Source organism: Galeopterus variegatus, unplaced genomic scaffold (genome assembly GCF_000696425.1).
Source record: "Galeopterus variegatus unplaced genomic scaffold, G_variegatus-3.0.2 Scaffold1213, whole genome shotgun sequence".
In the NCBI taxonomy this organism is placed as follows: Eukaryota; Metazoa; Chordata; class Mammalia; order Dermoptera; family Cynocephalidae; genus Galeopterus; species Galeopterus variegatus.
Genome location: NW_007727324.1, coordinates 228,974 through 256,414, shown reverse-complemented (window position 1 = coordinate 256,414; position 27,441 = coordinate 228,974). Strand labels below are relative to the sequence as shown.

Below are 27,441 nucleotides of genomic sequence, written 5' to 3'. Positions count from 1 at the left end.
CTTACAGCTGGAGCTCATGAGGACAGCAAAACTGTAACATGGCCCTTCTAAGTAAAAACTAACTTCTAGGGCTTTCCTGATGGGGGGGGGGGGGGGTTTGATGAGTTTTCCCCTAAGCCCCATATAGTAAGAGAGATGGAGGAATCCAGTGACTGCCAGCTTGACCAAGGGGTGACTAAGTCACTGGGGCGCTTGGTAGGTAGAAGATAGGTGTTCTCTTCACTCTTCTTTCAGCTGGAACCAAGGTTTGACCCATGACAGACTGAATTTGGGGGGATTTAAATCTATTCTAGGGTGTGTGAGTGTGTGTGTGTGTGTGTGTGTGTGTGTGCGCGCGTGCACGCACACGCGCACACACAAAAACAGACCAAGCTAATTTTGTTCAAGCTCTAAATCCCAAATGCTCCCATGGCAATGCACAACTAGCCCATTTTGGCATCTGGTTCTGGAGGGTAAGATATCTCCCTGGCACTTCTCAAGAAAGAGGAGGCAGGCACAACCCAGCACATCTTCTCTGAAAGGCCAATGACTAGAAATCTCATTTCGGCTGATGAGACTGATTCTAGGGGTACAGTCTCTAGGAATCTCTGAGTGAAGAGACCTTAAAGGACATTACCAGAGAAGACGCTGATAGCACGCAGGCCCGCTGTGTTCGGCGGCAGAGGCACCACATCCAGCACTGGAGGGTCACTGGGAGAGGGCTCGCAAGGGGCAAATGCTTCCTAACTGGAATTCTCCACGGAGTAGACAACAGCTTTCATGGCATCTGCCCAGCCAGTGCCCCATTTAGAAGAGCCATCTACTACAATCCTCCATCCACAGGGATAAGTTCTGCAATCAGCCACGTATGCATTATAAAACCTTTCCCATCCATCCCTACCCACCATTCCCATTTGATAGCTGATCAAGCCTGAAGGGCCACTTGACCCAAGCCCATCCAGAGTTTCTCATTTGGGAATTTGTAAGTAGGAGCCTGGGAGAGGCAGTGATATTGACACTTACAGGCAACCTAGCTCAAGCTAGGTGGTCATGTTCCTTCACATGGTCGGAGAAACAGAGAAAGCCAATCTGCAGAATGAAGAATCCAGCAGATGTGTATGGAACAGTAGATGAGAGTCTACAGCAAGAAAGAGGGAGAAAAACAGATCCACACAGACAAACAAAGACTATGCCTTGATTTTTACAGATCTTCCAGCCCTGACTACTAACCTTTGAAAGGCCTGCCTGCACCTCCGGCTTGCAGGCTCCATTACACACTTACATATACTTAAAGTACAGTCCTCTTATTTGAGCTTAAGCTAGCTCAAGGAGATTTCTCTTTTTGTAAAGAAAAGATCACTAGCACACTCTCTTCTTTCTTTACAACTCTAGCCCTTTTCTCTATCAAGAAAATCGCTGGGGAACACCTTAGGAGGTACTGACCAACACCGATGGCATCAATTCTGGTAACTAGAAACTTCACAATGGTGCTGAAATGGACTCCTCTTAAGAAACGATGTCCAAATAACTGTCAGATTATCCCTCCCTAATATTTCTCCTTCTGTTTCATCTTCTGCAGAGATCCCTGAGCCCCAAGTTCCCTGGCACCATATCCTGTAATACTGAACAGATGTGGGGGCAGATTCCATTCCAAGGGTCGGCTACAAACTTTGGGGTAATTGAAGAGTCAGATCCATTAGAAAGTCCTTGTTGACACCAAAGGTAATTTCTTTTTTCTGAGGTTGTGAGAGTGGGAAAAGGTATTTCATTTACTTCAGAATCTATAAAACTATTTAGGTTCATTCTCCCTCAAAGGTATTCCATGCTCAGGGGTCCCTTTTTAATATCTGCCTGCATCTCTTCACCCCAGTTTGAGATTCAAACTGATGAACCCAAAAAGTGATGCCCGGGGCCGGCCCGGTGGCGCACTGCTACAGTGCGCCGCTTGGGAGTGTGGTGGCGCTCCCGCCGAGGGTTCGGATCTCACATACAGACCGGTTCCCGCTCACTGGCTGAGCGAGGTGTGGGTGCAACACTGAGGGCTGCAATCCCGTTGCCGGTCCCGGTCCGGTACGGGCACGACACTGAGGGTTGTGATCCGTTGCCGGACACGAAAAAAGAGACAAAAAGGAAAAAAAAACAAAAACAAACAAAAAGTGATGCCCAAAATATAATTCCAACAGAGCACTGTTTACATCATATAAGAGTAATGTACTGACACGAGGCTTATTTGATGCAAAACAACATGAAAGATAATCTACTTTTAAAAGCCACACTCATTAACTTACCAATGGAAAGGTAATATAATACAACGCTGACCTTATAAGCTACTGGCTTGGCTTTTTGTTGTCTTTTTAAAATTTGCTGATAAAGTTTCCTGTTATTTCAGGGAAGGGTCTTCAGCTCTGTGCTGTCCCTGTACTCCAGTTGCAGGTCACCACAGTTCCACCAGGCAACTGAAGCCCTAGGTTGTGAGGGGCAGTTAAGTAGATCTACTAGCAAACAACGGAGCACTCCAGGGAGGGCGTGTTTCAAATGGTGGAGAAAGCAGACTGTGCTTAAATGAGTTCTGTGATAAGGAAAATTAGAAACAGGAGCTCAAACCAAATTCTGTTCTGCAGAACCCTGGGAGAGAGAGAAGGGGTGTTGGGGCCAAGGACGGAGGGCAGTTCTGAAGACAGCACCCCCATCTCAGCCAGAAATCTCTTCACTTTCCTTGCATTTCACATGTTGGGCTTCCAAGGAAGCTTTTTTTGAACAAGGGTTCTGAGTTTGAAAGCCATTGGTTTAGATATTACCAAAGAGACAAATATTTGTGGATGTGGCTGTTGTTAAAATGTGGGAAATAAATCTTTTGGAGAGATGGATCGACATGGAAAAATGAGGTGAAGCCTGAAGTGTGAAGGATTTATTTAAACTTTTTTGCCCAAGTTTAAAAGAAAAATAGAAATTTTCCCTTTTACACAGTACTGTAAAATTTAGAGCAAAATTCCTCTAAAATACTAATTAGTTTTCAAGGCCCACAATAAAGGCTACAAGCTTTTTCCTCCACCCCACTTTTTTCTTGGGGGTTTGGGGGGAAGGAGTTCCCTAACAAGTCCTCACCATGTTCTGTATTCCAGGCCCAGTGCTGATGTCTGTCCATCTTACCCTCCCTACTGGACTAGTGCATCTAAACTCGTCTACTTTTGTAGGATTTTAAGAATCTAAAATATCTGAAGTATTTTATACATGAAGAGATATGACAAGTTTAGGCAACAACTTACTGAAAAAGATGATGCTATTGGTACATGATCAAATTCTAACTCAGTCTTTAAAATAAAATGTAAAAATGATCCAATAGTTTCCAAACACTTATTACTGGAAAGTAACAAAACCTAACTACAAAATCTTCTGTTGGTCTAATACAAGACCAATGTTGTTACACATTTTGGTCTTAACATACTTATTATATTTTTCTTACTTTATATAATTCATCTATTGCTCTTTAATATCCAGGCCGCAAAATGAGTTTGAAGCACCAAAAAGTAATATACCTTAGGTATGATTTGGTAAAATATTTCAATACTCATAAAAGTTCTCAAATATAATTATCTTTAGTCATTCTTCTTATTGCATTTTAATTCCAGAAACTGTACTTACACATTTAGGTATTATCCACAGGTTTTATTTACTTAGATAAGTCTATTATATGTAGCTTGCAAATTTGCTTGATTGATCCAGCTCAGCTTCCAAATGTGCTGTTCAACCTTCCACTTTGTCTTATTTAAAGGAAAAATGTGCTCTATTTCTATATCACTGCTGACAGCATAATAACAAATTAAACAATGAATAATGCCACATAGATATCGGATGCACGGGGCATTTGGTTTTGACTATACACATATTCATGCATCAATTATAAACCAAACTTGAAGACTTAGGCTTCCTATAACCACCATAGAACACAAGTCCTTTTTTGCCTTCTCTTTTCTTAATATAAAAAGATACCACAGACATTTCTATTTCCAGGTATGACAAAATAAGACCCTACTGCATGATTTGGCTCCCATGAAGAAAACAACCATAAAAACTGGACATAATATAAACTGTAACGATCTGAAGGTGCTGACATGTGAACACAAGCAGATGGGTTCTGGTGGGGAGTGCCAGCTCACGTGGAGAGGAGAGGAAGAGCCACAAGCATGTAAGTTCTATATCTTTACAGTGGTGGTTGGTAAATTTCATCAAAGTGTACACTTAAAATGTGTAAATTTTACTGTATGTAATTCATCTATATAGGTATATACATTTACTTATATTTGTCTTAATTAAGGCATTATTATACTGTGTATACAGTTTCTGTCTACCTGTAGTGGCTCACAGTGGATTCTCAGTTTCACAGTTGCCTGATACTGGTTGCATTGGGTAGAAACCCTAGTTTGGAAAAGGGAGGTGGTAGAGATAGAAAAGTTTACTTAGTCAGCAGCATGTTAATTTTACTTATTTGTTTATCTATCTATCTATCTATCTATCTATCTATGTATCTATCTATCTATCACCTATCTATCTATCTATCTATCTATCTATCTATCTATCTATCTATCTATCTATCTATCTACAACTATGTTATTTAAATGGCCCATTTGAATGGCCCATTTGATCTATCTATCTATCTATCTATCTATCTACAACTATGTTATTTAAATGGCCCATTTGAATGGCCCATTTGAATGGCTTAATACCAAAGCCTGGCCGAAAGATCGAAGGTTATGCTGGGGAAATTGTTATATTTGGGGAAAGAAGTGGTTCATGCTAGCACTGATCAGGGAGAAAGAAATGTGTTGCCTGCAATTATTACTCTTCTCCCTTTGACTTCTGCAACCCCTCCCATTGCCATTTTTGTAACTTGCTTTGAACACATCCTTTTTTTTTTCTTTTTTCTACCAAACCACAGTCTTTGTAAGCAAAAAGAAAATTAGTACCAGATGCAAGCTTACTTTTAATGGTCTAAGACCAAATTTTCTGGACTTAAAACAAACACTTTGTCCCCTCAAAGTTCTCTGATTCCATTAAGATACAGCTGTAGGCTCTACTACAGTTTGTGAACTAAAATAGTTTCAAAAACTAACTGCAAGAAACCACACCACAGAGTTACTGTATTCTGCTTATTTTTTAATTTTTATCAGCCAGAGGACAAAATGTTTGATTTCACGGACATTTTAAGAAAACTTTTTTAGGCTCTAAGTTCTATTCTGATCTCAACAAAATAATTTTTCTGATCTCAACAAAATAATATTTTTTGGTGTAACTGAAGAGGATAAACTAGATTATCAAACGAGGCCTTTTATTATAATTGGCTGTGGTTCAAAGACAGATGTAGAAGTCAAAAGCACAGAATGTTGATTCCAGTACTTAGGGACTCACTTGAGAAGATCCGAATACATTACTATTAAGTCCCCCTGCGCTAAATAATTTGCAGCCATATAAGACAATAATTTTGTTCGATTACTAGTGAGGATTCTTCTCAGGATAAAAATGTGAAATCTTTACTCACTCCCAGAGCCCACAGAGTTGGCCTTCTGGAAAAAGGGAAGGGAAAAATAAAAAGAAAGAGGTCTCAATTCTAGTCATGGTTTAGCCATTGAACATCTCCAGGGCCTTGGGCAAACCACTTGATCACTCTTTGGGCTGCAGTTTCTTCTTTTGTAGAACATGGTGTTACACCAACGTGCTCTAAAATCACTGGGAGTCCAACACTGATACCTTTCACATCCCATCCTCTCTCCACTACCCTGCTCCACAGGAGGTGACTTCCCCACAGCAGAGCAGTTTAGTATGACATTGTGCTCCAGAGTCAGAATGACCTGGGTTCAAAACCTGTCTGCTCCACTCACAGCTTTGTGACTATGGACAAGTTACTTAACCTCCCTGTGCCTCAGTTTCCTCATCTGTAAAATACCTTTAATACCTACCTCAAAGGGTTATTTGGAGGATTAAAAGAGACAATGTACCTAGAGAGGCTATCATACCACTTGGCTCAAAGTAAGTGCTCAGCTAGCGTTGGCAGCTGTTACCATTGTTAAGTGACCATGCCCAGGCTGGTGTGAACTAGGACCTGAAAGATATTACCAGGGAGCAAACTTGCAATTCCACTTGAGGATAAATTTGTAACCAGAAGATCAACAGCCTCTGTAGACACTGCCACTCTGGTTCAGAACACATGTGCACTGCTGGTGCTCAGACTTGTAACCATTAAGGTGCTCTCCAAAGCTGACATCTAGATCTGCCAACCATGTCTCACAATAGGATGCTTATGGTAGGAATTTATGGCACCACTGGGAGAGGTACCCCGAAGACCTTACTATCCAGGCAGTTGACTGTCATGGTTAACCACAGGTGGAGTCTTGCCCTGCACTATCTCCATTATTAGCTAAATTGGGGTCCTCAAAGGGTAAGTTAAGATTTGTAACTGCATTTCCATGCGTCTAAATTTTCTCAGTTTTTCCAAAATGATGAAATTAAGAAAGAAAATGATTATATCCTGACTTATAAAATTAAGGCAATTTACAAAATAAGACCTAGGGAAATTGCAGTTTTTTCTTTTGTGTCTTCCTTCAATGATTTTTACTTTTGCTGGGATTCCTTCGTCTTCTTCCCCTTCCATGACTAGTACCTGGAGCTGAGGTCTGCAAACTGGCCTGTTTTTGTAAATAAGGTTTTGTTGGAACACAGCCACACCTGTGTGTTTATGGATCATCTATGGTGGCTTTTGGGCTACAGGGACAGAGTTCAGTAGTTGCTGCCCTCAAAGCCTGAACTATTTACCATGTGGCCCTTAATAGAAAGAGTTTGCTTACCAGTGGCTAGAACACAGCTAGTTCATAGTAGGCAGCCTGTACTGCTTGTTTAAATAAATGATAACGATCATCATTTCATTCGACATCCAACAAATATTTATTAAATGCCTCTAAGTGCCAGGTGCTAAGCCAGGTTCTAAAAAACACACGGGTTGGAATTACAACAGTGAGGATGATAGACCAGGACCCTGCCCTTAGAGTGTGTACATTTTAGTGGGGGAAGACAGAAAATGATTATCCAAACAGTTACTTCTTTAGAGTTGTGATGACTGTGGACAAAGGAAAAAGTACAGGGTGTTGGGGGAAGTCTATAAAAGGAAGATCTAATCCCTACCTCAGAAAGTCTTCCCTAAGTAACTGCCATTTAATTTAAGCTGAGGCCTGAGCATGGATTTTCTAGTTCTGAATTGCTAGGGAAAGTGAGGGTTCCCTGACGCCACATGATATGCAAATGGATTTCAGTACGTTTTTCAGTCTGTGCTTGCTCCATCCATCCATCTAGCTACACAGCGCAAGGAATGGGGACCATAAAAAAGTTTACGATGCTTGATTTTTCAACCTTGTATCAGGAACACCAAGTAAATAAATAAGTTTAAAATCAACAACGTGAAAATCATAATCCATGTTCATTTGTTAGAGACCAGACACCAACACATGACCAAGAGACAGTTCTTCCATCAGCTCCATTCCTTAAGGACAGGAAATCAGAGCCTCACTGAACCGAAAATGAGTAACATTAATTTTCTCACTTGGGGAGAAGATTTGCTGGAACATGAACAGATGGCCCTGCAGACTGTGTGCGCTTCTGGTTGTCATGCAGGTTTGAAGTTTCTCAGTGTTGTCTGTCAAGGTTGATCAAGTGGGCCTAAGCACTCACATGCTCTGCTTTCCAAACTCAGCCAGGCTCAGTAAGCAACACAGGCATTCCTTGAGAGCACGGCGAGCATGGTCCATTTCCCTAGCCTGAAAGTTGGCAGGTCCTTCCAGATAAGGTGAGTGATGAAACACACGCAAGGAGGCAGGAAGGAGTGCAGCAGAAACACGTGTTTTATAAAGTCGTCTTCACATTTCCTATCACTGGTTACCCCGCAGAGCTCTGTTAGCTAAACTGGGAGATGTATTTCTCTATTACTTTAAAAAAGATAGAAGTGTAGGGAGACTAAGCATTTAACTTCAGGTCAGTGAGCATGATAGTGAGACACTGGGAATTTGAAGATGCAGCGGATCCAAGACTATTTGCTAAAGCCTATGCTTACAAAACTTTTTTAGAATTGTACAGTCCTACTAAACGAAGAGGTCATCTTTAAGGAGAATCAGTTAATTTAAGGAAGACAATTTTCTTGATCAAAATGATGCCACTTTGGCAGGCTTCGTGAAGAATTTCTTCCCCTCTGCCCATAGCGCTGATCTGTGGTGTCCAGCATGGTCTATGGATTGGCTGGTTGTAGTATCTTTATATACCACAGCCAGTTCTCACCGACAGCATAGACACAGCAGAGTAAAAGAGAAGGAATCAAGGGAACCAGAAATGGACTAAATTATCAACTTTCTGGAGAAATACTACTATTCTTTATAATGAAAGAGTTTCCTTACCCAAGTATTCTTCTACTTGAAAAAAAAAGAAGGAAGAAGGAAAGCAAAAAAATAAATTTAGGTATTTTTTAACTGCTTCTATTCTGCTGGTAGTTCTTTTAATAACTCCACCTAATGCCTTGAAATAACAGAGGATAACCTGGGGTGCCTCCCAACATGACTGGAGACATTGAATTAAAAAGAACATTTTGATACCGATGCTACATAAAGAGAATTTCAAGCCTATTAGTACTAGGATTTTCCACTGTTGTTAGTTCTCTCAACAAACATTTATTGAATGCCAGGTACATAATTATACAAGGTGTTTTAGTGAGTACTTGGTACGAACACTAACTAGTAAGGGACTATAGTTCACCCATCTAGTGGAGGAGACTGAAAGAAATAACTCATGACCATACAGAATGTAGAGTAAGTGCTATAATACGAGCTTTGCACCAAGGAGCCTGGAGTCAGGAGCAGCTGCAATCCTGGGTAGGTCACAGAGGAGGACGTGAACCAGTGCACCCACAAGTGACGACATCTAACCATCCTTTCTGATCACACCTGACAGAAACCCCTAACATCTGATGTAATGAAACCCAGTAAGGATACAGAATAATTTCTCTATGCTCTATGTTGGTCAACACAATAATGTTTATGTCATTGTAATTTCTGCTTTGTGGTTCACATAAAATGTTATAGAAATACAAAATCCATAGGGATTTTCTTTCAGGAAATTGTTTTAGCCTCTTTTATGTTCTTTAAGACAGAAAACTAAAGTACCTAAAATAAGATTCAAGGGTAAGATGATGATTACACGATACACTGAAAATGGCAAATTATTGTTATTTTTAAAACAATGTGGCCCCACACCTTTTTCCCGTTAATGTTTAAACCCACAAGAATTTTAAGGGAAATCAAATCCACATAGTTCTGATGCATTCACACCCACTATTTATCAATATGTTGTTTTAAACAAATTATTGAATGTCCAAGAAATCTTTTTTTTTTTTTTTTTTTTAGAGGCAGACCATTTAACAGCCAGAATCAAACTTACATCAACTTAAGTTTAACCAGATATGATGAACCTGGAGTGCCTGGAAAATCTCAAAGGGGCAGAGGTAAATTCTTATGCATCCTTTAAAAAAAGATTTGGTTTTACCCTGAAATAACACAAGCATGCCAGAGCTAATCAGGTCCCACTCAATCCGAGAACATAACAAGGCCCTGACACATCTATTTAAAAACCCCAATAAAATGAAATTTCATCTCTTCCAGTACAGTTTCCCCACATCTAGTATTTTATTTTTGGCTTTCTGGCCTAAAGGTAATGGGAATTTTGCACAGTTATCAGTTTTCAGAAAGAAACTGTTAAAAAAAGTTTTCCTGATTGAGAAGACATAGCAAAGAATGGTAAGAGACATTCCTAGGGGTCCTGCCTTTAGCAGACAGTAACCTACCTCTGGTGAGAGAGAGAGAGAGAGAGAGAGTGTTTGTGTGTGTGACATAAATGAATGGGAAAGAAAGGAACCTCGGTTAAGTTAAAGGACAAAAAAGCCCCAGTTTCACACAGGCAGGCCAAACAGGAGTTGGCCAGAGGCCCTGTTTTTCAGGAGCAATCTGGCTTTGGCATCACTATCCTATAAGCTATAAAAACATTTGGAAAAATAAACAAGCAAAACCAGAAAATAAACAAAATTTTGAATTACTCCAAAGATAATGTTGCAATACTGTAAGGTGATAGGGGGAAAATTTTCCTCAAAGTCATCAAACCCGGGCCGGCCCGGTGGCGCACTGCTACAGTGCGCCGCTTGGGAGCGCGGCGGCGCTTCCGCCGAGGGTTCGGATCCCACATACAGACCGGTTCCTGCTCACTGGCTGAGCAAGGTGCGGGCGCAACACCGAGGGTTGCGATCCCGTTGCCGGTCCCGGTCTGGTACGGGCGCGACACTGAGGGTTGCGATCCCGTTACCGGACACGAAAAAAAAAAAAAAAAAAAAAAAAAAAAAAAGTCATCAAACCCCTAAGCACTTAATTCTCCAAGATTTTTAACACAGACAAATCTTGTGACTAAAAGGAACACACGAGTCTTGTTTAATGTCCATTTCAACCACCCCAGCAGTCCACCAAGGTCTTCATCAGGCTCCAACTTAAGAGCAGCGTTCAGTTTTTAGAAGAAAACTACCTGGGCAGAAGGAAAATTAAAAATTCTGGCCAGGAAGGACCACCTCTCTCTATTAACTGAGAAAGCTTTTCGAGTCCCACCTACCACTCGTACTGCAAGAGTTGCTTGGGTTTTCTTGGACCTGGTCTCCTAGCTTCAACATGAACACCTAGCAAAACAGCTAAGCACATTATTCTCTACTTAACCCTTTCTTCTGACTTTTCTATTGGCCAAGGTGGTTGCCAGGAGCTTCACAACCTTGCTGCAGCTCCTTGTAGGTCCAACCCGAGATGTCACTGCTATTGCTATGTCGTCTTGCCTTTCTCTTAATCAAGTACGAGAATCCCAAAAGACTTATTTGAAAAGGATGGTTCCTCCTGAGTGGGCAATATTTATAGTTATGATTACTAGGAGTCTGAAATTTATTCTAATAATAGGGTTTCTGAAAGAATACACAGATAATGGAATACATTAATAAGTATGAAGAGAGGAAGTAATTCATGCCTGCTGTTCTGTACCCATAAGCTAAAATGAAAGCTTGACACCTTCTGGGTATCTCTGTACCTATTTTTATCGCTGCTCACTGAGCAAAGGGACCACATCCTGAGGTCATTCAACACACTCAAACCTTAACTCACTATCTAATCCCCACCCGCTCCTCCTGCATTTTTTTTTTTGTCTTTTTTGTGACCGGTAAGGGGATCGCAACCCCCGGTGTGGTGTCGCCCACACCGCGCTCAGCCAGTGAGCACACCAGCCATTCCTATATAGGATCTGAACCCGTGGCGGGAGCGTCGCTGCGCTCCCAGCGCAGCACTCTCCCCAGTGAGCCACGGGCTCGGCCCTCCTCCTGCATTTTTTTTTTTGTCTTTTTTGTGACCGGTAAGGGGATCGCACCCCCCGGTGTGGTGTCGCCCACCCCGCGCTCAGCCAGTGAGCACACCAGCCATTCCTATATAGGATCTGAACCCGTGGCGGGAGCGTCGCTGCGCTCCCAGCGCAGCACTCTCCCCAGTGAGCCACGGGCTCGGCCCTCCTCCTGCATTTTAATGGTAAAGGGTGACCATTCATCTAGTTGCTCTAGTCACATCCCGTTGTCTCTCTCACTGCCATTACTCATTTGGTCACCAAGTCCTACTAATTTGTCCTTCGCTTACCTGTCCCCTATTCTCCGTTGCTACTTCTATTGTCTTAGTTCAGGACCTTTACATCTCTTGTTCAGATAGCAAAATACCTGCTAACTAGTTTCCTTGCCTCTAATTAGTCCCTCATGAATTTCTCTTCTACCTTGCCTTCCAAGCTAGCTTCCAAAATATAAACCTTGTAAACAATGAAATCATACTCATATTTGAAGAAAACATTCATGAATATTATTTTAATCTTGGAGTATAAAAAGCATTTCTTAGCTTGACATAAAACCTAAAAGGCATTAATATGGTTACTTAAAAAAAAAATCTTCTGTAAGATATAGAACACTATAATCAAAGATTAAAAACACTATTTACAATAGCCAAGATATGGAACCTAAATCTCCATCAATGAATGGCCGGGTAAGGAAACTGTGGTATATATACACAATGGAATACTACTCAGCGATGGAAAAGAATGAAATTCTGTCCTTTGCAGCAGCATGAATGAGCCTGGAGAAAGTTATGTTAAGTGAAATAAGCCAGGCAGAGAAAGAGAAATACTGCATGTCCTCACTCATATGTGGGAGCAAAGGAAGGAAGGAAGGTAGGGAAGGGAAAAAGAAAGAAAGAAAGAAAGAAAGGAAGAAAGAAAAGAACACAGACTATCATAATAATGTGCTGAACTTTCAAAAGTAAAGAACAAAACAGTGGTTTCTAGAAATGGGAAAAGAGGAGGGGCAGGAAGGTTATCAGTAAATGGGTTAATGGACACAAAACAGCTAGTTAAGAAAAATAAGCTCTATTGAGGTATGGTCAAGCTAGGCATCTGTAATAAACAATAATTTACTGCATGTTATCAAATGATTAGAAGAAAGGTGATCCAATGTCCTCAACACAAAGAAATAATTACGTTTTGTAACGATGAATATGTTAATTATCCTGTTGATCATTGCACACTGTAGACAGGTGTGTTGGTACTAGACTCTGTACTCCACAAGTCAGTATAATTAATTATGTTTCAATTTTTAGAAATTAGGAAAAATATCTACAACATACATGGTGAAGGACAAGCTAAAAAAAAAAAAAAAGAACATTACAACTCACTAAGAAATAAACCTGTCGATAAATCTGAGATAACATCTTAAGTCCATCCCTCAGCCACACCAAGAGAGAAAAAAACTAATGCAAATAATTAAAAAGCAGTGAGGAAGGCACAAAGTGTCCTGCAAAGATGAAATGTGAGAAAATTGGTTATCAGTTACTAGATATCCAGTTACCAAACCTGCTTCAAATGCCCTGCCTAGATTAAATTATATCACACATCAACACTGAGATACCTTTAAGTACAGAAAAATGCCTTTGGTCTGTCTTGTTTATGCCTTTAGAACACAGTGGAGCATGTACGCACAGAACAAATCATTCCCTGTAAAGCTGGAAAGGCCTCTTTGCCTGATTATTGATGTTTCAGCTTTGAGCCAAAAGGTCGAAGTCTTCAGGAATGTTTCTGAACTCACGCACAACACCAAACCCTATTATTCCATCAGCACCAGCCTGGGCTGGAAGGCCAGAACAAATGCCCATCAGGTGAAACTCACTGAGTTTACCATTCCAACCTGAACTAAGTGATCAAATTATACCCCCTGACAAGAAGCCAGAGCGTCAGCAAAGTGTACAAAACTGGCACTGCCGACATGCCTGCCTCAAAGACACTCACTCTGCCTAGGCATCCAAAAGTGATGTGTCATAATCTAAATGTAATGGCACAGATGATTCATCTTTCAAATGTAAGCTCAGAGGAGATGGTAAGTCTAGTGCATCATAAAAAGAGATAAATCTTGTTAGAAAATCAAGTAATTCAAGGTGCCGATAAAGCTTTTTATGTGAATCTGGAACACAGGCCAATCACCAACTAGAAGACTACAAAGGAATCTGAGGCAAAAGCCCTAGATAGTACTAGTGTCCATTTGCCAAAAATAGAATTTAAAAATGAAATTAGGACTAATAACTGAAATGCAATCATAAGTAAATTTGGAGGAACCAACAGGGGATAAAACCAACCAAACAGTATTAGAAATTAGAAAATTTAACCAACAAGTTCCCACCCTTTGAAATGTAGGGCTGCACTGAGGAACCCACATGTCAGAATACCACCACTGTAAGATGCATGGCCAGTACCTGGATACATTACTTTTTGTTGCACTGAATTTTCTTTACTTTGTGAGCACTTACAATGCTGTTGTTATGATATGGACATAAATTCAATTTTCTAAATAGCTTTAAAAAAGACAGTTGGATTTTTAAATTTCTGGCTTGTGCAATGAATTTGCAGAAATTCAAACCTTGATCAACCATTTGAAACGGTTTCTCAAAATCCATTTGAGTCTATCATGTGCCTCTGGTAAAATTAATAAAATATTCTCTCAATAAACTTAGAGGCTTACATTATTCACTATTACTGGCTGAAATGGGCTCAACGGCTTCTGGAAATGAATATCATGTATGGAGATTGCTATGTGTTTAATATGTTCCCCAAAATTTCATGTATTGGAAACTTGATCTCCACTGTAATAGTATTAAGAGGGTGGGAAATCCGATTATAATATCAGAAAGATGGGGCCTTTGAGAAGTGATTGAATCATGAAGACTATGTCCTTGTGAATGGATTAATCCATTGATGGTTTAATGGGTGGTCATGGGCGTGGGTATGATGGCTTAATAAGGAGAGCAAGTGACAAATTTAGCTCTCTTGCTCAGCCCATCTGCCATGTGATACCCTGCATTGCTGTGGAGAGTTCCCACACAGAAGAAAGCCCTTGCCAGATGTGTTCCCTGGACTTCAGACTTCCCAGCCTCCAAAACTGTAAGAAATAAATCTCATTCCTTTTTTAAAATTTTTATTGATTATGCATATTCATGGGGTACAAAGCTGACCTTCACCACCTGTATCCAGGGTGTGATGGTCAGATTAATAGTACTGGGATGCTTATTACCACAAACTGCAATTATTCCCCATGTCCCCCACCCAATTAATCCCTGACCTCCCTCCCCCCACCAGCCCCTTGCAACCCTATACAGGCCTTCTCCCTTTGCAAGTCCAACACACTACTGTGGTCTTTCTTTCCTTCCTTCTTTCTCTCTAAGCTTCCACTTATGAGTGAGGACATGTGGTATTTTTAACTCTGGCCTGGCTTATTTCACTTAACGTAAGTTTTTCCAGGCTCTTCCATGTTGCTGTGAATGGCAGAATTTCATTCCTTTTTATGGCTGAGTAGTATTCCATAGTGTATATATACCACATTTCCTTATCTAGTCATCCATCGATGGACATTTAGGTTACTTCCATATCTTGGCTATTGTAAATAGAGCTGTGATGAACATGGGAATGCAAGTATCCCTTTGACACGATGATTTCCATTCCTTTGGGTATATACCCAAAAGTGGGATTGCTGGATCGTATGGTAGATCTACCTGTAGTTGTTTGAGAAACTTCCATACTGTTTTCCATAGTGGTTGTAGTAATTTACAGTCCCACCAACAGTGTAGGAGGGTTTCCTTCTCTTCACATCCTTGTCAGCATTTGTTATTCTCTGTCTTTTTGATTACAGCCAGTCTAACTGGGGTGAAGTGATATCTCAATATGGTTTTAATTTGCATTTCCCTAATGATAAGCAACAGAAATGGACTAATACAGAGATGCATCATGTGATCATTTAGATGGCCTACACACTGGCAAGGGGCAGCCATTCTCGAACTCTCAATTTATGCAAGCACAAAACCTGCCAAGAGAATCAAACCCCACCACTAGGCCTCCTTCCCTTTCCTGGAGAAAAAGGATTTGAAGCAGTGAGTGCCAGGAAATATTGTAATGCTGCTACTCCCTGGAAGGTATTATATAGAAACAGAGAGAAACGGTAGGTCAGAAGGGCAGAATCAACTTTACTGAACTAATACACATCAACCTCGGCTTTGTATCTGGCAGACTTAGGAGGGCCTCAGCAATAGGTTATATGCTAAATTAACAAACAAAAAGCAAACAGCACAAAACCTACTTAAAACTAAAATGACTCTTCCCTCAGCCCCCCAGTTTTAAAAAATACCAATGTGGGGATAAACATGGAGACTCACTCTGGGAAGCATAATGCCCCTCTGCAGCTTTGTCTTCATGCCCATCGTATTCCCTGCTGGATAGTTGTCTGTTGGCAGTCTCCAGTCGATCTATGAACAAAGAGGAAATGATTAAAAAGAAATGCGTACGGATTCAAGACATCATCCAACCGAGAAGTTAAATGGGTACCAAGAGCTAGGTGTGAAGAGACACTCAAGCAGGAGCCAAAAACTGAAACTATTATTGGGGAAGAATAATAACTATGTTCCAAAATGTCAAAAGAAAAGTCTTTAGATGCCATGCTGCATCTATGCAACCCAGTGCCAAAGGGTATGTGCCAGCAGTGGGTAGCTCAGGGCGGGTTCTAACAAAAACCACTTCACTGATTCCAAGGCCAGCAAACCTCTGACTCGAAGTCCTCACAAAGAGGTTTAGTCTCCTTAGCCTCAAACCCATCCTTGGTCTAACCTTGACCAGCCCTTTATTTTAGCCAGTGATCGCTATCTGTATACTGGAATCAAAAAACTAAAAAAAATTAAATAATTTTTTAAGTCAAAATGACCTAATGGATAAAAGTTGCACACAGTGAGTTCTATGTTTGCTCAAACCACTTGTTCAGTCTTCATTTATTCAATTAAGTAATCAGCTCAAGAAGTATTTACTGGACATATACAATACCCACCACAAAAGGATTTGTAGTAATATAAAAGGTAGGCTCTATCTGCTAGGGACTAGCAGCACACTGAGTGTTTGGACATACGAGGCAACTGAAAATGGCTTGGCTGACTGAGAGTGAAGTAAAATTGTGTGGGTCAAACCATCATGCAAATTGCAGGTTGCCAATATCCTGCAGCAGGTGGCTCCTGTCTTTCAGGGAGTATATATGTCACTCTTTTCACAACTGTGGGCTTTTTCCTCCCAGGAGGAACATATGTCTAGCTCTGTCTTCTCTACTATACCTAGCAATTGTTAAGTGCTGGCTTTCAAGGAATGCTACCAAATGACTCAGCCTGATGTGGAAAGGGTTGTGCCTCCAAAATTGGTCTTTTTAAGTATTCCTATTCAAACAGTCATGAATCACTGTTGAGTACTTTTAAAGCAAGAAGGAGCTGCATACGGACTCCCTCCCTTTCACAGACTCATATATATAGGGTGTCACTTCTAAGGCTCGATGCTGCAACTGACAGCCAACAAGGCAAAAAAGAACAATTCTGCTCTTTGAGCGCCACCCCCTTTCCCCAGATGGTTGGAATTTACAAGATTATCCAACACAGGCAGAAAGCACCAGTGGCAAAGCAATCTGGCTCTGAAGTCAGGCTGTCAGCTACACCAGTAGCTTAGGATAGAGAGGAACATGCCTCGGAGGTCTCTATTGAAATCATGAAGTCTTCTAATCTCGCCTTCCAGTTTGTTTCTCATCGCCTTGTCCAGAGACTCTCGCTTGGTGGTAGACTTGACCAGACTCTCATAGGCTTCCGAAATTCTCTGAAGTTCTTTTTCAAACTAAAAAAAAGAACTGGCATTAATATGGGACTTTTGACATTCATGCTGGTGTCTTAGTAATACTCATTCTTTGACATTCCAGGTGTGAAGGGTGAATTTTCAGTACAGCCTTTCTGCATCTCAAATTTCATGTAATTGATTTCACCCCTGCATCTTCCCTCTAAGGGCTACTTAGGATCCTGCAAGTAACAGGCTCACAAGTCTGTTGTCACCATCTGATGTCACCTTGTAAAAGTCTCTCTGTACCGATATTAGGAAGAGGTGAACCTAAATATAACTTAAACCTCTCATTTTCTGTATGGCAATTTATAACTATTATTCCCAGTTAACATAAAGAAAATATTAAACTATACAAAAATTAAAGGATTACAACTAGAACCCAAATTTCCAGACCCCAAGTACAATGTCCTCTCCAGAGACCTCCTACCCATCTCCAAATGAACATAAAATTCACTCAAGGAGAAGCTTCATTACTTAGCAGTTTTACCTCTTTGTCTATGAAATTATCAACATAAAGGCATGTACCTAAGCATAAACAAATGTACCATAAAAAACCTATGTATATGCAGGAATTGATAGATACAGGATTAAAACCTTTTTTTTTTAATTTCACTAAATTGAGACTGTAACAAGGAAAGCCTTTAATCTAGGGCACATATAAAGCTATAACAAGTAGCTATAACTTTTATTACAGGAGTTACATAATAGTGTGTTTTTTGAAGAAGATATCAATCAATCCTATTTTATTGCTGTGTAACATAAATGCAGAAGAAAGATAAAGACTGGGCAAGAGTGCCTGCAAACCAGAAGTCTGGTGGGCTGCTGCTGAAGTCAGAATCAGAGCCAAAGCTGACAGTGCTGAAAGCACCAGAACAGTGGAACCATGTTTTTGATCCCCAGGACAACGATGTCACCAGTAGCTTGGCACCTACTTTTCTGAATCCTGATTGCTCTGACCAAAAAGTCCCTTCTAAGACTCCTATAAACAATACATATCCTAATAGGTATTCATTATTTGCTTACAATGTGTCAGAAACTCTTTTGAGTGCCAGGGATACAGAAGTAAGTAAGGGGAGTATTCAGGCAGAGGCAGGGGCAGGGCATGAGACCCAGGAGATAGACTAAAGCCAAGAGACTGAATATCAAGGCTCCTTTTGCTAAATGTTATTTTCCCAAAGGCCTCCTTTTACCAGAGTTGGTTCTTCCATGATCTGCTCATTTCAACAAAGCCTTTCTGTTTCTCCCAAAGATATCACAAATTGTTGGTAATGTGGCAGCACAGAGAACAGCACGTCCTGAATCCTGTTCATAACACTACCACAAATGGTGCTTCTTCCTTTTCATTTCGTTTTCAAAAGAGATGACTCCAAAACACACCACCATTTCTACGCTAATTTTGGCCTCTGTTTTCAGACAGGTGGGCATGCTGCAGGGACAGTCCCTTTCAAGACCACACGGCATCATCTAGTTACTAAGGAAGCCAAAAGCACCATAAACCCTTCGGGTGCCCACCATGGGAGTGGTGCTCATCCTTCAAGCCCAGGACAACGGGGCAGTCTTTCTTAACACCACCACCCACAGGAACCTTCCCTTGATCTGATTTTATAGTATTTTTCTCTGTTGTAGTCACCTGAGTGGGATTCTGATGTGCACATGCATTTTGTGTCTCTGATTTGACAGTTAACTCCCAGAAGGCAGAAATAGCCCTTACCCGCCCCCCAAGAATTGTGCCCTGTTCATAACAAACTATTGACTGATTGATTTATCTTTAAATGTATAACTCCTAAATACAGGCTTGGGCACTCATAAACTATACCTGATCATGGGATCTTTTTTTTCACTAAAAGAACTTCCCTCTGCACACTGTAAAAAGGAAACTTCAGGATCCCTACCACAGCATAGTTTAGAATCTCAAATGCTAAAAGCAATCAAGAATCAGTGTATAGCTATGTGCTTAGAAGGTACCCAGAGAGAAAGGGCCAGGGTCTTAGTCCAGCACAACATACTTCCCATGAGAAATTATAGCTGTAATGGTGGTGATGGAGTTTGGATGTATTGTTCTCCCAGAACTCATGTCGAAATTTGATCCCCAATGTGGCAGTGTTGGAAACTGATTGAGTCATGGGGGCAGATCCCCCATGAATGGATTAGTGCTCTCCCTTGGTGGAGGGATTAATGAGTGAGATCTTGCTCTATTAGTTACCACGAGAGCTGGTTGTTTAAAAGACCCTGGCACTCCCCCTGCCTTGCTTCCTCTCTCCATGTGATCTGCTTGTACCCACCGGCTGCCCTGCCGCTTTCCACCATGAGCAGAAGCAGCCTGAGGCTGATGCCAGACACAGCTGTACCAGAATTGTAAGCCAAATAAACCTCTGTTCTTTACAAATTACCCAGTCTTAGGTATTTCTGTTATAGCAACACAAATGGACTAATACAGGTGGAGAAGGATTAGTCTCCTTCAGTGTAGTTAAAGAGGGCAGAGCTTCCTAGCTAAACTCTAGGAAGTTAAGAAGATGCAGATTTTGACTCAACCTAAGGAAAAATTTCCCAACTACATTTTCCAGAAATGCAGTAGACCCAGTAGTGAGCTTCTCTTCTCTGGAAGCATTCAAGTGAAAAAATAAATGACCCCCTTTCAGAGACATGAAACAAGGATTCCTAAGGCATGGGAAGTGAGACTAGAATCATTTTAAGAATTTTAAGTCTAAAACTCTATTATTTCTGATTGCACACTCCTTCAGAGCGAGAACCACACCTTCTTCATACCCTCCATGTTCACAACATCTTAGGCCTCTCTGACATTTGTTAGAAGTGAAGGGAAGGCTGGACAGGCTGGCTTTTGTATAAAAACCATTGGGGCCAGTTCAGACTCTGAGTACAGTTCATGGAGGGAATATCGGGTTTGCCCTTACAACTCCCATCCTCCCTTCCAGCCGAGGACTCAGGGAGCTCTCAGTCTGGGCTATGAGAGCCCCTGCAATCACAGAGAAGCACTCGATGTCCCAGAAACAGAACTATGAGCAGAACAGAAAGCCCTGCACAGCTTCCACTGATGTTATTTCCATAAAGCAAATGGGCAGAGAAGGCCCTAAGAAAATCTCAAGCACCAGATGTGACTTTTTCCCTGAGCACCTTCACATGCACAGCTTAAGGATGCACAGGACCAGAGAAAACCTAAAGTGCAAGCCACAGACTGCCCAATCAAAGCCACTTTGTGTTGCCCACAAAAGAAGAGGGTCTTCACTAAAGTATGGGGTAACCATAAATGTTTGGCCCTTTCCCTTCAAATATCCATCTGCTCCCTGATGGCTTCTGAAGCCAACCCACTCAACAGCCCACAGTCTGGTCCTATTGAAACTCCATCCATTAATTAAGTTTCAGGGAAACTGGTAGGAAAAAAAAGCAAAATGAGTAATCAAGGGAAAAACTGAAAAACAGCAGCTCTTTCTGGGGGTTCTCAACCATCATTCCAACATTAACAGTGATAATCACCACCTTGTGCCTCTTTGGAAACAGGGTCTTCATATCTAGTCTGGGATTTGGTAGTCTCTGAATTCAGTTGGTCTTTCCTGGCACAGTATGCGTAAGCTAAGCTCTGCAATTAAAAATTCATCTATTTTTGGTTTTGCCCTTACAGTGAGGGCCAAAGTGCTCCCAATGCTGTGAGGATCTCCAATGGGATGATACTGCGGGCACAGCATGGTCACATTCTACAACGTAAACAGCAGGCCCACCCAAAGCAGGGGTCAAATCCATGCCAGGGGAACTAGCAGCTATCATCACCAAGAAAGCAAAGTTGTCCCTCATTCGACCACACTCTCCCCAGACATAAGCTTAAGCAGCTTCTAAAAACTGAGTAGTGAGGCTGATGGCAAGAGAAGATCTGGGCTTAGGATGACCTCGGAACACAAGGCACGAACTGTTACACCACAAAGTTCATGCAACTCTTGTGTCTCTTGGTTCCATTTGTTGAGAATAGCTACAGAACTAGTGATGACTATGGCAAGTAACCATCAAAATATGAGGTTTTAAATTGACAGTTCTGGGCCGGCCCGGTGGCGCACTGCTACAAGTGCGCCGCTTGGGAGTGCGGCGGCGCTCCTGCCGAGGGTTCGGATCCCACATACAGACCGGTTCCCGCTCACTGGCTGAGCGAGGTGCGGGGGCAACACCGAGGGTTGCGATCCCGTTGCTGGTCCCGGTCCAGTACGGGTGCGACACTGAGGGTTGCGATCCGTTGCCGGACACGAAAAAAGACAAAAAGGAAAAAAAAAAAAATTGACAGTTCTGCTTGACATATGACAGATCAATTACATGTATTTATAGAACCATTTATAGTATCCAAGGGACTGAAGGAGTTCTGGTTTCCAGAAAAGAAATGGCTTTTCATTTGTCTCCTTTTTCAGAAGTCATCAAAATCCTTTTGGCCACAAATTTTAAGAATCATCCTCTTTGCAGGGAAATCAAGTCACTGGGAGATTAAGTGATTTTGTTTTTCAAAATACAAATGTGCATCAAAATCTAGAAAAACATGTGTGCCACAGGCCAATAAAAAAAGTATATACAGGGCTGGCCGGTTAGCTCAGTTGGTTAGAGTGTGGTGTCATAACAGCAAAGTCAAGGGTTTGGATCCCCATACTGGCCAGCAGCCAAAAAAAAAAGTATATGTTAATTAAAAAGTCAACGAAGAATAACAAGAAGACCTCCTAATTTCTATACCATCAATGTAACTCTTCAAAAATATCCATGAAAAAGACCCAGCACCAAAATCTGCCCTCAGGTGGATCTGCGGAGCTCCTGGACATGTCTGCCATGGAGCTTCATTAGGGAAGAAGAAATACTTGCTTCCCAGGAAATGCTAAGTTGGTCCTTCCCAATTTTCAGCCTGTACCAAGAAAGAAGTTGCCTCGGGAGGTGTCAGAGGCAAGCTTGGGCCTGCACAGCGACTTACAGGCCAAAGGCCAGGAGACAACACGCCTGCTCCCCAACATCTAAGTGGGGGATGGGAGCAGGGCCACAATCACAGGCAGCCCCTGTTTGTTTCTGGCTCATTCTTCCCCTCCAATAAAGGCAGCCAGCGCCCCCTGAGCCAAGTCTGGTCTTGACTCCAGGGAGCTCCAGACCCTTTCAGTGGAAGCTCCGCACAAACATGCTGGGGCAGATTCCATCTGAACATTCATGCCATCAAATCCACTGCTCCCAGCTTTTTACTGCAAGCCCTTGTGAAAAGAGAGGAGCCTGCTACTCTGAAACCCTTACCAGCAAAAAGACTGAATAATAAATAGTGAACACTGAAAGGCTAGCAAAGAGCATTAATTGTCAAAAGGAGCCAGAGTGACAATACTCTTGTAGTCAGATAGGGTTGATATTCCTACCCTTTCTCTTTACAAAAGCCCCTTATTGCCAAGAACAAAGCCAGGCCCTTAGACCCTTCTAAGATCACTACAACCACACGTGCCTCCATGCCTCCAGCAAGGAAACACTAGTGCCCTGTGGCTCTCCTGCCTCAAAATATCCCATTACTTCTTCTTTTTTTTTTTTTTTTGTCTTTTTCCGTGTCCGGCATCGGATCGCAACCCTCAGTGTCGCCCCTGTACCGGACCGGGACCGGCAACGGGATCGCAACCCTCGGCATTGCTCCCGCGCCTCACTCAGCCAGTGAGCGGGAACCGGTCTCTATGTGGGATCCGAACCCTCGGGCGGGAGGCCGCCGCGCTTCCTAAGCGGCGCACTATCCAGTGCACCACCGGGCCGGCCCAATATCCCATTACTTCTGCCTCTCCCCTCTTCTTTCCTCCCTGCAGCATGTCAGATGGCGACGTGTGGATCTCTGTGAAATCGCTGCCCAGCAACAGTTTACTCTTGCTGGATGTTCTATCTACTTTGGCTCTTATCATAAGCCCTAAGAAGGAAGTTGCCATACATTCCAATACTCCCACGATAATTACACAGGCTGAAATTGCTCAGCATCTCCCACCTGACAAGTCACAAGCATACCAAAAGCACACAGTAAATTCTACTTTTGACCTCTAGAGTTGAGGCAAGGCTACTTTTTACAGAGACCAGCAAATGAAATAAACAAAGCAATCACAAGGCTTTTTGCCTAAGATTCACAGACTTAAAGGAAAGCTCAATCTCTGTCAATTCATTCCTCTGTGCTACTCTCTGTGTTCTCTTATCCACTTACCACGTGTCCATCTGAGGAACTCCTACCTAGTCTCTGAGTCTCAGGTCAAGGGCCACCTCCCTTGTTCCTATTGTGGCCCCGTCACACTCTGCTGCAGGTATTAGCTTTTGCAACTCTCTTCCCTTTTAGTCTGTAAGCTCCTCCAAGGCAGGCACTGGGTCGTATCGATTTTTTTTTTTTTTTTTGTCTTTTGTCTTTTTCCGTGTCCGGCAACGGATCGCAACCCTCAGTGTCGCCCCCGTACCGGACCGGGGACCGGCAACGGGATCGCAACCCTCAGTGCCGCTCCCGCGCCTCGCTCAGCCAGTGAGCGGGAACCAGTCTGTATGTGGGATCCGAACCCTCGGGCGGGAGCGCCGCCACGCTTCCCAAGCGGCGCACTATCCAGTGCGCCACCGGGCCGGCCCTGTCGTATCGATTTTTGTCTCCCTAAAGCCTTGCACAGTGCCTGCCATAAGAAGGGACCTAGTCAGACGTTGGTGAGTTAAGTCAGCGAATCTACCCCTCCGAGCAGGTAAAGAACTCTGTTCCCTGCAGAGCGCCTCCTCCCTCCGCTTCCGCGGGAAGTCACATACCTTGTGGAGCTTGTCCGCATTGTTGTAGTAACCCTGAAGTTCCTGGTGAAGCATCCGGTTCTCCTCTGTTAGTATTTCCACCATTTGCTGGGCTCGCTCCACAATGGCGAATGCATCTGGCCCGAGTTGCTGGCTGGGGGAGGCGGCAGGCGGGGGCTGTGGGGCCGCCAGGGTCATGGGCAGCGGAAGTGGCACGGGGACAGAGTGCAGCGGTCCACTGACGGAGGAGGTCTGGGAGGACATGGGGCTGTGCTGCTGCACCGTCGACGGGAACGGGAGTTGGCATGGGCGGCTGCAGGGAACAGAGACCAGCAATCAGACCCCAGGGAAGTGGTGGGTGCCCGACGGGAGCCCCAACAGTACTCGATGCGCTGTCGATGTCTGCCCCGGTCAGAGGTCACCAGTGCACTTCCCAACGTAAGGTCGAGCGCAGCAGTTCAGCCGCTTATTCCACAGATATTTCTTGTGTTTCCCTGTGAATCGCAGTGTTCTGGCTACTGGGGATCCAGTGAACAAGGCAGAGCAGGTCTCTACTCTCAGAAGTTTACGTTCTAGGGGAGAGACACAGGCAAGCCAGCAAGCAATACACAGACAGCCAGGTACCAAAAAGGTATCAAAAAGGTATCAAAAAAAAAAAAAAAGTATCAAAAAGGAGTGCAGTGATGTGGTAGGGATGAATGAGGCTGCTTCCTACTGAGAGGTCAGGGAAGGGGTCACCAAGAAGCAGAGCTCTGAATCACAGACAAGCAGGAACCAGTGGTTTGGATGCAGGGGGTAAAAAAGTGGAGGGGAGGAGTATTCCAGGAAGGGGAATCAGCTAGTGCACAGGGCCTAGGGCAAGAATTAGCTCTGGCACAGGCAAGTGGAACAAAGCAAGTGGGGATAGGCACAGCCAGCAAACAGCAGCACAAGATAAGGCTACAGAGCCAGGCAGGGAACCCCGTGAGCCCAAGCCAGGCTTCCCCTTTGATGCACACGGAGGCCAGAAAGGACCTGCCATCACCCGAGTAGCCTGCAGGGAATGAGATGCACACGGCTAGAGCACAAGAAGTCCTCCATTCGCTCTAGGAGAGGGCTGGTGAGAGCTGCCAGCGTAGCAGCAGAAGAGAAACAATCAGGGGATTTGGGATGCATTTCGTATATATTGTAAATGGGGAGAAAATGGGGAAAACAAAAAATTACTCCTAGATTTTGGGCTTTATGCAAATGGACAGGGGTATCTATATCTGTATTCTGTATCAAAGGGCCAAGTCCTTTGGAGATGCAGCAACTTCTAATCAGTAACAGTTACATACGTCACCTTCCATAACTTGTGGCCATCCATAGCCAAAGCTCTCAGAGCTATAACCTCCATTTTTCCAGTGAGATCGCCTGGTCTTATATTTTCCTGTTAACTATATATGCTGGAATGTTTATGTACCCTGTCAGCCTCCACATCTCTCATTTTGTAAGCATTTCTGATAACCAGGATTCCTCTGAATGCCAACTCCCACAGATGTCAAACTCTAGAAAAAAATTTGACAAGGGTCACCTTAGCCCTCCCTACAGGGATCTGCAGACCTTCATAAACATGACCTTAAAATAAACCCAGCAGATCCTAATGGAGTAACTAACCTCAGGCCTCGCTTTGGTAACTAAGGGTACTGGGTTAGAAAGTATTTCCCACCTGAATTTCCTTAGGCCCTCAGTCTAGGAGCCCCCTCCATTTTGTGTTAAAGTAACTGAGATAGAAGTTCCCCAGACAAGGTGAGGAACCATGTAGCTCAATGCAATTCTTTATTCCTGTTCTCTCCCTACACTCTTTCTCCCTCTTTTACACTAATTCCATATCTGCTTGTACAGATCACCTTCCTCCTGTCCTCGGATTTCAGAAAGGAATGTTGTCAGTGGGGAGATGTAAACTTCCCTCTCTCTGCACACCTATTGCATAACTACCTGGCCATCTCATTAAGCACAAAACATTTCTGCATTTTGACGAATTTGTGCCTCTGCCATGTTGATGTGTGTGTGAATGTACATATCGTTCTGTGTGTACAAGGAGGTCTGACTCCATTGCAAGAGTGAAATGGCCCTGAGTCCCATTCACAATGCCCAGCTTTCACCACAGGTCATAGGAACTCCTGTCGGGCATGGACCTCAAACCCCAGAGATCTGTTACTGAATAAGTGCCTCATGCAGGCTGGCTAAATCCTACAATGCATTTTTCATGGAAAGAGGTTACCTTGGCAAGAGCCACAATACCACAAATTATACCACTGCCTTCGATTCAAAGACAGACACCCATTCTCACTCCTAAGTATTCCCTTCACACTTGACCCAATGAAAGGGATAAATGCAGTCGTCTCCTGGACATGGAGGTGGGCACAGATGAGTCTACAGCTCCCCCTCCCACCCCACCGGGGCAGCTTTAAGGTGGGGCTTCCATGTTTTAATATTTATTTAACTCCAGGATTTGGAAGTCACCTATGGTCAATGACAGGCTTATCTTTTTTTGTTAGGTAACAATTACAAGAAAAACCAAGAAGAGAGGCAGAAATCAGGTGACAGTGTTTTCTTGATGGCAGTCTACATCATCAATGGTGGCATGAGAATGCAGAAAAAGCATGTTTGCCCAGCTGACAGGACAGAAAAGAACAGACTTTTTCAAAATGAGACGTTTTCCATCAAACAGAGAGCACTGGCTTTGCAAATAAGTCAGTTACACATTCATGCTCATAAGCACCCATGATGACAGATGACGTGCAGGCAGGAGAGCAAGCTCCTATTCTTTGGCCCTACCACTCAGCCAGTTGGGGTTGGCGGACTCAAAGCTCCGTGCAGGTGCAGGCAGATTTGGGCTTAGTGTAAATGAAAGGAAAGAATGTCAGGAGAGAACAAGAACATTTCATACAAAATCACACCGGTGCTAAGGGACAGCCTATCCTCAGCTTGCAAAGATAATGCAATTCATGGCTACTATTAGGAGAAATATTTTCTAGCAATGGGGACAAAGAGAAAAAGGAAAAGGGATGACGGCCCACATTTATTGAGAAACTACTTGCAAATAGAATTCTACACTATAATTGTCTAATTGTGAGCATATTTCCCCATCAGATTGTGAAGTCAGAGAACAAGTTTACTAGATATCCTGTGTTAACTGTTATCACCGTTATTATAACTAATATCACTGCACCCCACAGCCCCTCATAGAGCCTAGCACTGCCTTTCTGAGAAGCCCAGTAGACCTTTTCTGTTATGGCTAACATTTATTGAGCATTCCAGCCACTGTATTATCCACTGCTACATGCGTCACCTCATGTTGACCTTTATAAAATAGGCATCACTGTCAGTCTATTAAAGACAAGGAAAACGAGGCACAGGATGGTAATCTGCAAAGTTTAGGAACAG

General features: G+C 42.8%; 1 protein-coding gene across 1 annotated transcript in view; it reads right to left on the bottom strand.

The window, feature by feature from the left end:
* AMOTL1 (angiomotin like 1) overlaps positions 1-27,441 on the bottom strand; it is a 69,001-nt gene that overhangs the window by 27,045 nt on the left and 14,515 nt on the right. Inside the window, exons 2-4 of the mRNA XM_008575591.1 lie at positions 24,055-24,346; positions 17,148-17,292; positions 15,810-15,899 (exon numbers count right to left, since the gene is read on the bottom strand). Of these exons, the coding sequence (XP_008573813.1) occupies positions 15,810-15,899; positions 17,148-17,292; positions 24,055-24,346 (527 nt within the window). The remainder of the gene's footprint in view (positions 1-15,809; positions 15,900-17,147; positions 17,293-24,054; positions 24,347-27,441) is intronic.